The sequence below is a fragment of the Lactuca virosa genome, chromosome 8, assembly GCF_052849685.1.
Source record: "Lactuca virosa cultivar CGN04683 chromosome 8, Lactuca_virosa_CGN04683_v6, whole genome shotgun sequence".
Classification (NCBI taxonomy): Eukaryota; Viridiplantae; Streptophyta; class Magnoliopsida; order Asterales; family Asteraceae; genus Lactuca; species Lactuca virosa.
In genome coordinates, this window is record NC_136433.1 from 4,763,934 (window position 1) to 4,777,619 (window position 13,686).

Sequence of the window (13,686 nt, forward strand, 5' to 3'; positions counted from 1 at the left end):
GACCAACTCATACGAAATCAAAGATGTCCAAAAGAAATCTCGAATTGGGTACTTGTAAATTTTAATATACTAAAAAACTTGGTTAAATGTTGGGGAAAAAAATACTATTATTACTAGTGGTGAGTATTTGAGAATTAAAATTTTGGAAAATAATTGTCTCATATTCGAATCTCATAGCTTACACATTAAGGAGGCAAGGAAAAAATGTTAGGAAAAAGAATAGTTTAACAGATTTCAGATTTTCCCAATTTGGAACACTAGTTTCGGCTCTTGTACAAATTTGAAATGGAAAGATGATTACATATTTGGATTCTATCCCCCTTATATCTTAAAGTTAGTTTATTGATCATCCAAAAAGAGACAATGACACTAGTACAAAACCTATTTTTTTGGGTTTAGTGGTAGCCTAAAACCACACCATTTAAAGTATTTGTTAGTGTACACATTTTGTATAAGCCCATGTATTTGTATATCTATAGGCCCAAGTGGCCCTATGTATCTTCTATATGTAGGTTATTGTATTCGTTTACCAAATCAATGAGAATGATATCATTATACATGGTATCAAAGACTCTCTCAAAAACCTCCTAAAATCTTTCCCCTTTCTTCCATACTCTAATCCTTACCATATTTGCTCCCGCCTTCTTCCCTGCCAAACCCTAATGGCTGGAGATGCTCTTCCACAACCGCCTACTCCTCCTGCAAAGGCTTATGCTGTCAACAACATTAAAACATATGTTTTATTAGTTCTTGATCTCAACACTTACAACTATGACCCGTGGAGTGATCTTTTCTCAGCCCACTGCATCGCCTTTGGCGTTCGTGATCACATTGACAAGACCTTCGATCCACCTGCAACACAACCCACTGATTCAGAATGGCAAGAACTTGATCAACTTGTGAAACTATGGTTGTTTGGCTCCATCTCCCAATCTCTCATCACTTCTGTCTACTCCATCAACGACACAACAAGGAAGATTTGATGTAATATTGAAGCCCTATTTCGCGAAAACAAAGATGCCACTGCTATGCAACTTGAAAGTGAGCTACGATCGATCACTATGGGGGAACTTTCGGTTCATGACTACTTCACCAAAATTAAGAAACTTATGGACTTGTTGGAAGGAATAGGTGAGAAGGTTAAAGTAAAGAACATTGTTATCCATGCCATCAACGGATTATCCAGCAAGTTTGAAACCACTATTGGGATTATTCGACATAGCAAACCTCTTCCAACTTTTAATGAAGTTAGGTATATGCTGCTAGTTGAAGAACAGAGGCTTCTTACTAATCGGGTTCCTTCTCCATCTCATGATAATCACTCTTCTTCTCCTCAGACTCTCCATACTTCCACCAACAATTCAAATCGGGAAGGATGGAATACCTACCAACGCAATTCCAATCGAGGAGGAGGGAACAATCGTTGCTGCCGACCTCCAACTGTCACCTCCATTCAGCCGTCTGTCGGCGCCGGACAGAACGTTGGTCACCAGTGCTACGGCTGGGTCTACATCCCGCCACCGTCGCATCTTCTGTCGCAACCTCAATCCTCGCCAATTCCTCCCTTCGTTGCTCATCAGGCTCTAACGCCTTTCTTCATTCATCAACATCAAGTCAACTCAAATTGGAGCAGGCCACCTTCTCATAACTCGGCTGGGCTCCTCGGTAACAGACCACCACATGCCCAATATTCACCCCACAGCAATCAACAAGTTCATATGCAGTCCAATAGCAATTTAGAGTAAAAGACATTAAAACACATCTATTGGTGCATTAGTTCAAAAATGCACCATTATTTAATCATGTGGAACCGCACCATTTAATATTCCCTCTAAAAAACTTTGTCCAAAATTTTCATTTCGTGCGAAACCCCTCCTAAATCTTCCTTCTTTGTTTTAATTTTTCATATAAAAACTTCGATTGCTTCAAACTAGATTTTTATTTCTTATTGGTGAGGGGTTCTGATCTTCAAAATGTGAAACCTCATGAAATTGTTCAATTAATGTTTCATGTAAAAACTTCAACTGCTTCAAACTAGATTTTTGTTTCTTACTAGCGACGGGTCTTTGATCTTCAAAATGTGAAACCTCGTGAGTTTGTGCAAGCCAGAAAACTTTACATCTCTTGCAGACACTTATGCCAAAGAAACTCGTGAAAGATTAAGGATGTGGTACATATATTCTTCTTCAACCATTTTTCCATAATCTCAATTTAAATCTTTATAAATCTTATAAAGGAGACGATTTAAATCAAAATGGTTCAAGAAAGCATCTATTTTAAACCATTACTTGGAGTCCCCACAATATTTCATCTTATGATATTTAATAGATTGATTAATTAAAATATTTTTTCTATAAAACTCCTAAAACTTTTCAACTTATTCTAATTAATTCATTAGTTAATCAAAATATTTTGTCTATATAAGAACATTATTTTCATGTTAGGTTACTTACAATTGTTTTTTTTTTTTTTGTTTTTTTTTTTGTTATCTAGAGTCCATGAAAATGAATGTAAACATTGAGGGAATTACATAGTAAAAGATGACTACAAGTGATTTAATATATTATATATGTAATTATGTATTTTATTTGTGTGTAACCTTCCACTACTAATATCCATACGGAATATTTTATTTTTCTTTAATATTTCCACTTCATTTTCCTTTATACTTTCTATAAAATTCACAAAAATCATTACGATCATACATTTAGAGCCAAAAGAAAATGATGATACATTTTTAATTAATTTGTTAAATTTTGTTTGACGTGAGATTGTGGTATATTTTTGTTGTATACATCATTTCAGCCTATAATTTTCAAGGTACATTAATAAATTTTGAATAAAAATAGAACTTCATTAACATCTTGTATTTTCTTTAGATTATGATAATCACCACCAATACAAAAATATGTTATGCTCATTTTCTAACATCTGAAATATTTTTGTGTCGATTATACTTCACTAGATCATAACATACTTTAACAAAAAGTGTTTATATGTAATAAAAAAGAAGTGATATGATTAATTAGCATAATGAATTAATTATCATAAATTGAAAAGTTGTAGGAGTTATGTAGTAAAAATATTTTAATTAACCAATCCATTAAATACAATAATATGAAAAGTTGTGGGGATTTTAAATGAATATGGTTAAAATTTTGAATAAATAAACAAATGAGTAGTTTTTAAAATTAATTGAGTTAAAAAAAATACTTAAAAATAATATTAAATCAAAACTTATATAGAAAATTTATATGTGTGCCACTTACTAATAGAGACAGACAAAATTATACGTTTGAATATAAATATTATAATATAACTTTTAAATGTTAAATCTTCTAATAAACATCTCTTTTATCATATATATATATATATATATATATATATATATATATATATATATATATATATATATATATATATAGGTTCATTTGTTTAAACTAATTATTGTGTTATTGTATGCATAAATGTGGGTCAATCATTTCAAAAGGGTAAATATGTAATCTTACATTTAATTAATTATGGTAAATATATAAATCAATTAATATCCCATTAATTTAGGAATATCAGTTTTAAAACCTAATTTCTAGTATATATCCTCACGTCCGCCTCTTCCCTCTTCTCTTGTATTCATTGTCGCCCCCAACCTTTTCCCTTTCATCTCCCTCTCGTACACCATCAATAACCATCGAGAAACCTTCATCGGATTTATCATCTTCTTCCTTTTAACACCACCGATTTCAGAATGGGGAAAAACTATTTACCCAATCGAGGTCTTTTAGATCCAGATTATTGCCCACCATAACTCTATGTTTTACCAAAAGAAACACCATTGCCATCTCCAGAATCAATTGCAAAAATCAACTGTAATTTGTCGGTCTGTTAATGATTTTTAATCATTGGGGATATCCACAAAAGCATATATTTCCTAAGTTGGAAAGAACAAGGATCTCAACTAAGTCTACTAGCGAAAGATTTTGGATCCCTGGATTGTTTGGCAATAGAGTTTCTAATCGATGGAAGCACCCTAAGTCTGATGGTCTTGGATAACCAAAAAAACGTACAAATATTCTATTACGCACCAAAAGTCTCCGAGAGCTGGAAAGGCCAGAAGCTTCTTTCTCGGGCAGAGTTTCAAGTCGGGGCCCACGTCACCAAATTTCTACGCTTACAGATGCTTCCAACCTCCAACTCCTCTCCATCCGATAAAACCAACCGTTTTGCACTTTTGTTTGGGACCTTGGATGGGAGCATTGGTTGTGTTGCGCCTCTTGATGAGCTGACTTTTAGGAGGCTTCAGTCTCTGCAGAAAAAACTAGTGGATGATGTTCCTCATGTTGCTGGTTTGAATCCCAGATCTTTTCGTCACTTTCCATTCCAATGGAAAGGCTCATCGCACTGGCCCTGATACCATTGTTGATGCTGAACTCCTCTGCCAGTAAGTTTCTTTTTTACCATGTTTTTCTATTTCGTTCAATTAACTGTTTTTTTTTTCAAGATTTTGTAGTTGTTGGACATGTTATATTATGCATTTTTGTATGTTTTGTTTGTGCAGTTATGATATGCTGCCTTTTGAACTTCAGCTTGAGATTGCAAACCTGATTGGGACAACACGTTCTCAGATCATTTCAAATTTAAATGACCTGGCTCTTGGTACTAGCTTCTTGTGATTATTATCATGTTTCACAGTTGACTTGGTTGCTTATAAGTCGACTGATTTAGTGTATGGATTGGAATTAAATTAATGATGTAGTGGGTCGTGTACTTGGGTTAGATGAGTTTGATGTAACATGCTTTCTGTATGAATTATGAAATGCTACAGGCTGATGAGAGCAAGATTACAGTAGTATCTTGATTGGCTTTTGTACGGTTGAATGTTTATTCCAATTCTATTGGAATGGAATCACGAATTCCAATTCTATTGGAATGGAATCATGAATTCTAATTCTGTTGGAATGGAGTGGATATTTTCTCACTGATTTATGCATGTTCTACGATTCTTGTTTATTGGTTTTGGTGCAATTCACAAGTCCACATATTTTTCCAAAGGAATTTAGTTTTTTATTTTTCATTTGCTAATGCATTATTGGAATCTAAACTAAAATTTGGTTTTGTTTACACAGAAGTTGATTCTTGAAGAACGGACCACAAACTTGAAAGTGATTCTAAGCAACATTATTCTTTTAGAATGTATTAGTGTCGTTGTTAGATTTTGATGTTTTCTTTCCCGTTTTGAAAGTTTTTTTAGTTTTATTCTTTAACAACAAATGTAATTCTTAACAATTGTTACCCGTATTCTATAAGAAATGATTTTTTGCTTTTATTCTTCAATTGATTGTTCAAGAATTTGTTATTCTACAAGAAGTTTTTAAAGTCATGATCAAGAAATCGGATTTTTAAAAGAATTATATTTTGTCAGAATGACCGAAATTAAAAGAATTATAATTTGTAAAATCGGATTTTTAAAATGAATAGAATCTATGATCCCTTAAAAAAATTCAATTTTCCTTTATTAAATCTATATTAATTGACTAAATTACCATTGTAATTAATTAAGATGATATTTTTCAATTATATTTAATTCAATAATATATATTTATCACTTTCTTAAAATAAGTAAATTTGATTGGCCCACATTTATGTATATAATAACACAATAATTACTTTGAATAGAATAACCTAAGCCTATATATATATATATATATATATATATATATATATATATATATATATATGTAATTTTGACAATATAATTTTCTTCATGCGCAACGCACGGGAGTTTGACTAGTTTTAATAATTATGTGTATTATCTTTAATTTGATAGGTTTTAGGAGGTGATGGGACCGTTGGTTGGGTCCATAGGTGCCTCGGTGAGCTTCACAAACAGGGTCACGATCTGGTTCCACAAACAACAATTATCCCTCTTGGCATAGGAAACAACTTGTCTAAGAGTTGTAGATGGGTAATGTTATCATGTTCTTAATGAACTCTTGATTTTTTTAAGCCTCTTTGATTTCTAGAAATGTGGTTTAACTTATTTACATGGTGGTTCATTTCCTTTCACATGTAAAAAGCCATAAAGAGGATTGGATACCCCACATACATTGAAGCAAACTAAATTGGTCTCTCTTGATAATGTTCGAAATCTAGTTGTGTGTGTCTGTGTCTCAATGTGTTATTTCACTACTAAAAAACAACCATTTAATGACATGCGAATAATGACACGCACTGATTTATGATACACATTTTTTGCGTATCCTAAAAATAATGTCAGTTTTCCAAAATATGAAGGATAGACGACATGCATTTGTGCGTGCCCTAAAATTAGTGTCAAACAAAAAAACACGGAGGGCACCTATCTTAAATGGGTGTCGTGTAGAGATGTCGCTTTTATAATTATTTCAAACGCGTGCCCTGACCATTGAACTAAATTCCAGAAAATCACAAGGACCATTCCAACTAGGGCTTTTTCAAGAACGAAACTCGCTAGCCTCTACAACGATCGACGATCTCAATCACCTCGCCTCGTCTTGCTAGCAACCTCTTTAGTTACTTCTCCTCCAAAAACACCTTCTCTTGTGACTACTTCAATGTCTTCTTATCCTTCAAAGAACCGCTTCACATCGGTATCAAGAACCATGCTTATTTCTAATTAAACTCCATTCAATCCATATAAACTCGAAGCAAACTTCAGTTCTAGTTTTCTATCTATTTCTTCGAAAAAAAGACAACCAAGAAAACTAAAAGGTTCATTTTAATTGATACCCATACACGCTATCATGGGTTTTTTTGCAAGATTTAGATATTGAAGGGGAATTGCATGAGAGTTTTTGCTACCAAGGAGTCTTCTACAATTATTTTAGCATAAGTATGTTTTTTTAAGATCGGAAAATATCCTTCAATATCATATAGAAACCTTTTTGCTACTAGTGAGTTATGTTATCTGCATTCGTTCTTATCATGGGTATGGAGCGAGACAGTGAAGATGAAGTTAATGATGTTACAGATACGGAAGACACTGAAGATGAAGTTGTTAATTGGTGCAGTTATAATCATTTTTTTGGTGTGGTTCTAAGAAATGTTTTGGTGCAATTTTCATCGTTTTTTGGTGCGGTTTTATACCCGCATCATTAAATGGGGATGTTTGTTATGTGATATTTGTTGTTTCTATTTCATACCTGCACCAATTAATCATTTTTGTTGTCTCATTAAATGCCTTATGCATTAGTTTGAATGAATGTGAAATTAACTACTAGATATTATGATGGATTAATGAATGTTTTGAGGAGTTGAATGATTATTTGAATCACCCACATTGTCGAGAGAATGAAAAGAAATTGGCTTTATATGTAGAAACATTTCATCGACTTGTAAGCTCTAGCACCAGTGCTTTCTTTCTCTTTCTCTCTCTCTCTCTCTCATATATATATATATATATATATATATATATATATATATATATATATATATAGAGAGAGAGAGAGAGAGACAGAGAGAGAGAGGTAGGTTCAAGTATTCTAACTAAATATTGTGTGGATGTAGGATTGATTGTGGACGAATCAAAATCTAAAGAAATTTAAATAATTAAATAAATACATAAGGGTATTTAAGTAATTTGATAAATAACTACCATAAATAATCTCCTATAATTATGGTAATCATTGACTTGACTTAGGTTTTATCCCTCACACACGTACAAAATACGCTTGATCCACCAAATTCATTGATTTCATCTAGGCGGCTCTCTCTTATCCTCTTCATCGATCATCCATATTCACCGGTGCATTCTTCTACTACCTCTCGATTTTTCCCGTTCCAATGAAAGTTTTGCGAGATCCGAACTAGATGGAAAAAAGGACAACAACGATGGGGATATTATCGGTACTGTTCACGACAGAAGGACGGAAGCGGCGATAGGGAAATTAGATGACGACCAGAAGTATATGGATTCTAACAAATTTAAAAAGTTGTTCTTGTTTCATAAAAAAAACAATCGCACAATTAAGGCTATCAAAGGTAAGACATCTTTTTCATCTTATTTGGACTTTCAACCATCTTCTAGAAGTAATGAGAAATTTAGGATTTACTGTGAAATTATGGAAAACAAAATGAGTACTTTTTAAATTTGAGATACATTTTATTAACAATAATATCGAGTGGGATAAATAGAAAAATCATGTTTCCTTTGGCACTAACAATTCGTCATGTTCTATATTTCGTGTTCTAAAATTTGTTTCCCCGTTGGTTGTGAAGTCGATGAAGTTTGTTGAATAGTGCCAAGAACCGACGTTTCTTCTAATGGATTAGCAGTATATTCTTTCAGAATGGATTAGCAACAATATTCTCTCAAAATGTATTAGTGTTTTACTTAGATTTCAATGTTTTAATTTGATTTTTAACCATTCTCAATTTTATTCATTTATAAATAAATGTAATTGTAAACCATTATTAGTCGTATTCTTTAAGAATGAATATAATTAATGATTATAAAATATTAAAATTTGTTTCATATGAAATTTGTATTCATTAAAATTTATTAATTTTGATAATATATGTTTATAGTATTCTTTCAGAATAGAATGTTTTTTTCAAAATAATAATGAACACATTCTTTTAGAATGTTCGAATTAATATAATTATTATCAAGAAAAACCATATTGTTAAAGTTAATAAAAAGAATTATTCCATAAAATCTGCAATTTTTTTAAATTTATGTTAATTGACTAAAATACCCTTACAATGAAATTAGATGATAGTTTTTAATTATCTTTAATTCAATAATATGTATTAATCACTTTCTTAAAATAAATAAAATGATTTGTTCACAATCAACCCTATCTCCACACAATAGATAACTAGAATACAATAACCTAAGCTATATATATATATATATATATATATATATATATATATATATATATATATATATATATATATATATATATATATATATATATATATATAACAAGTATTGTGTGGACGTATGAATGATTTTGAACCAACGGATGAAATAATGAAATGATGTGATTTAAGTTGTATGATATTACAATGGGAGTGCATGCATAATATAATCACACTAATATATTTTTAAGAATATTTTAGTCAATTTAACTTGATTTAAAAAAATCTGAATTTTAGGAGATAGTTAATTCTTTTAATTTAATATATATATATATATATATATATATATATATATATATATATATATATATATATATATGGAGAGAGAGAGAGAGAGAGAGAAATAACAAAAGATTATCTTGAAGAACAACATATTCTGACGCAATGCATATTCTGATAGAATACATATTCTAATAGAATGAACGTTTTGAATAATATACACACTACTAGAAAACAACCCTTTAATGACATGCGAACAATGACACACACTGATTTACGATACATATTTTTTGCGTGTCCTAAAAATAATGTCAGTTTCCAAAATTTGAAGGATAGAGAACACGCATTTGTGCGTGCCCTAAAATTATTGTCCAACAAAAAAATTTACAAACTCAGAGGGCACCTATCTTAAACGGGTGTCATCTAGAGATGTCGTTTTATAATTATTTTAAACGCGCATCGGCCATTAAAGTAGCAGTACTAATTTCCAAAAAACTGCAGGGAACATTATAGCTAGGGCTTTTTTCATGAATGAAACGCTCTCGCTGCTCTCCGGCCTCTATAACCATCGGCGATCTCACCTCACCTCGCCTCACCTTTCTTGCAACCTCTTTGGTCACTTATCCTATGGCTATCTTAGGGGAATTTCTCCTCCGGTGACCTCATGCTCACTTCTCCTCGTCGGCGACCTCGGGCTCACTTGACCTTCGTCGGAGACTACGACGATTTCTCAAATTTACAAGCCCTAGCTCGACAAGGTATTTTTGGTTCTTCTCTATTCCTAATGTTTTCATTCTTCTAAACTCACTCCATAATTTTTGAAAAATAAAACATCCCGAAGCTTACTAGTTCTTCTCGAATAACCATGGTCTTCAATTTCATTATTGGGTGCGAAAAATAGAAATGATACGGTGCTTGTGTTTTCCAGTTTTTTCACATAAATAAATGGAAACTTGTTTGCTTTGCTTCTACAGAATATGATGATAAAAATTAGATATTGGTTGTTAGTTAGTAAAGTTTTCATCCACACCTATAATACTATTATATCAGATACAACAATAAGTAAAACCTAACAATCACCTTCTTCAATGTTTTTTCTCCCAATCAGGTCTCTATAAACTCATCTCCCCTATTTGTAAACTCGATTGAATAGAATCAATACCACGTAAAACAAATTTTGGGGTTTCTAGGGTATAATCATAATTTGGCAGCTCGGTCCTTTATGAATTTTGGGTTTATGTTCAGGAAGTTTTAAGGAGAAGGTGAGATGATAAAAGCGTAGGGCTTCTCGTCACCTTTCTGGAGATATAAAGTTCGTCAGAAACCGACTTAGAACGAAGGAGTTAGGGTCGAATGAAGCTTTAGGGTTTTGGAGGGCCATTTAGTACGCGGGGCATATTACATGTGTACATGGGGCGTACTGAGTAACTTGGTCGTGGGCGGTCCATGAGTACGTTGGGCGTACTAAGGGGTACGCGAGGCGTACTCCCTTCAGCACCAAACCCTAATTTCAGTGTTTTACCCCTATATAAGCAACATTATATCCTTCCTTTTGTCATTAGGACAACCTCCATCCCTTTTATCATACATTGAAACCCTAGAGTTCCTTGAGTGAGTTTTGGAGCTTGGAAGAGGATTTATGGTGGTTTGTGTAAGATAAGAAGAAGGTTGAAGACTCAATCCTTGGAGAGGAGCTTAGAGATCCAGTGTTAGCATCTTCATTTTGAGACTTTAGAAGGATAAAGTCCCTATCTTGTCTACTCATTGTATAGATCTTCTTTTGGGCTTGTTTATGGCCATTTTAGTCCCTCTTGGTTGGTCCTTGTAAGCTAAGGTTGTTTCAGAAGCTTAATCCAGTACATCTAGACATTTTAATGGTCCCTTATATATAAAGGTGCAAGCTTTATGGAGTATTTGGACTCATGCATGTGTTAAGACCCTTTATTAAGCTCTTTTGAGCTCTAAAGCCCCATTAAGCCAAGCATGCAAGTAAAGTTGCCAACTTTACATGTTATGTCATTTGGGCTATTGGGTGTGGTTGAGTGTTAGTAATGAGCGATTTCAAGGACGAAATCTAATTAAAGTGGGGGAGAGTTGCAACACTCAGTTTCGAATCCTTTTGGGACCGTGGCCCGATTAAGCCAAGCATGCAAGTAAAGTTGCCAACTTTACGTGTTATGTCATCCATAAGAATTAGATTTAGGAGTTTGGAGCAAGGGCTTAAGTGATTAAGTGCTTTATAGAGTAAGATGGGGTTTAAGGGAGTACGGTGGGCGTACCCACCTGGTACGTTGCGCGTACTGGCCCCAAATGGTGTACGTTGGGCGTACCAGCTGAGTACGTGGGGCGTACTCGCCTTGTTTGGGATTTCTTGAAATGTTGACCTTTTAACCTTTGACCATTTACCAGAAGTTTGACCAGGGATGACCATTGGATATTTTAGGCCTTCTAGGATATTGGGCCTTCTCGGGATAGGCCCATGATGGGTTTGGGCTAAATTTGGATATTTGGGCCTTATTGGGCCTTTTGGTGTCATTTAAGGTATTTTTGGGATTTTTGTAATTTGGATTGGACCTTGGCCTTGGGCCAAGTTATAGGAAGGGTAAAAAGGTCTTTTACCCTAATTTGGATTCTTAGTTTGTATCAGGACCCGATTACTGATTGGATGTTATTTTGGTATTTGTTAGCACGGGGATTTTGTGGATCTGCAGTCAGAGTGTTATATGTGGGTTTCAACTATCTTAGGTGAATCTTCTAACCATATCCATGGGTCGAAGGCACCGATGCTGACCCATTACTTGTTATGTGGTATGCTAGTTGTATTTGTGATACTTGCTTGGAAGACCCCAAGGGTAGTGTGTGGCATTTGTATGAAAGACCATGGGGGTAGCCCATGACACTTGGATGTCATGACATGGGGGTAGCCCATGTCATTCCAAGGAAAGACCATGGAGGTAGCCCATGGCACTTGGATGTCAGACCATGGGGGGTAGCCCGTGACATTCCAGGTAAAGACCATGGGTGCAGCCCATGGCACTTGGATGTCAGGCCATGGGGTAGCCCATGACATTCCGAAAAAAAGACCATGGGGGTAGCCCATGGAAAATGTATGTATTGGTATGTGATATTTTGGGGAACTCATTAATCTTTGTGCTTACATTTGTTGTCTATGGTTTTAGGTACTTCCGGTTCGAAAAGGAAGGGCCAGGCTTGATCGCGGCGCATACACCCATATTTTCCGCAACCTTGAGATTTTGGGATTGTACTCTGATAACTGTTTTATAATAAAATTCCTTTAAAGTGTTTCAGTAATAAATAAATGGATGTTTTGGTTGTTTTAAAAATGAAATTTTCACCTTCATATTTTGGGATGTTACAAGTCGGTATCAGAGCCTTGGTTTGAGGGATTCGGGCATACTCTCGGGTGTGCCTGAACTCAAACTGAGGATTTGGTAAATTTTTCATAAAATAAATACTTTATTATAGGATTTTATAATCAAAGAAAAGGGGTGTGATGCGTGTAATCGGCCGAGCTCAAGTAAGTGGTTCCCAGAATACCCATACATTTTATAGTGTTATATGATTTGATGATGAGAATTGCATGTTAGACTAGGGCTAAGGATCTGCTCATGATCTTATTCTAGGAGAGATGCCTTTATATGCCTGATTGTTTGAGATTTTAGAATTGCATGCTAGTGCGTTTTCTAGATGGTTGGATAGAATGGCTCGATTAGTGATATGTTGATTAGATTTTCCGTTGTCCGAATGATGCTTGCTTTGTGCTTTGTGGGACTCCTAGAGATGTGGATTAGTTATTAAGCGAATATGTTAAGTCACATGTTGCACGGGTCAAATAATCTCAGAGTGATGGATTTGGCCCTATTGTGCAGCTCTTGTTTGAGTCCAACTGTTCTAGGGTTGAGTCTTTAACTCGAACGATTATCTGATCTCTGTTGCATGTGACTATATTCATGAGGTAGTTAGTTGACATTGGTGGAAATCTTTCAACAGCTGAGGGCAAGGTGAGGTCGGGAAACTAGGAGAGCCTAGGAAGTGTTTCTATGGGATTAGTTATGTTGTTTAGCGATTATTTGGAGTATCAGTAGAGAGGGTGACCTAGAGGATTTGGGATGATTCTTGAGGAAAGTATGGATAGGTGTGGAAGGTAGTATTAGGCACGTATTACTGAAAGCACAGGATCCATACTCGAATTGGGGAGAGTCTTGGAGAATTTAGGAAGCTTATGGGATGAGGATTCTCGAGTATGTTCTGATTATTTGCATGTTGTATTTCAGTTTGGTGATGAGCACTCATGAAGGAGGTTTTGGTTCTGGTTCCGGCTCAGGTGCAGGTACTGAGCCAATTAGCGACTAGATGCGGGAGTTCATCTCGTCGGATATTACCCATGACATTTTGGAGCAGACTCATGTGATCTTGGATACGTCAAGGAGGGGATTCTGGAGACTTTGGATGAACGCTTGGGCGCGTTCCGTGCTAAGGTTATGGCTACCATTGGAGCTCGCACTCTTTCTTTCCGTGAGTTTCGTGCCTGTGGAGCTCCCACGT

General features: G+C 34.5%; 1 protein-coding gene and 1 pseudogene across 1 annotated transcript; both read left to right on the forward strand.

Annotated features, from left to right (window-relative positions):
- Positions 1-1,061: 1,061 nt before the first annotated feature.
- LOC145130034 (uncharacterized) lies at positions 1,062-1,745 on the forward strand. The gene has a single exon (XM_079064889.1). The coding sequence runs from the start codon at positions 1,062-1,064 to the stop codon at positions 1,743-1,745; it is 684 nt and encodes a 227-aa protein (XP_078921015.1).
- A 2,291-nt stretch (positions 1,746-4,036) lies between these two features.
- Positions 4,037-4,408, forward strand: LOC145130036 (putative cleavage and polyadenylation specificity factor subunit 1 pseudogene; annotated as a pseudogene).
- Positions 4,409-13,686: the final 9,278 nt, after the last annotated feature.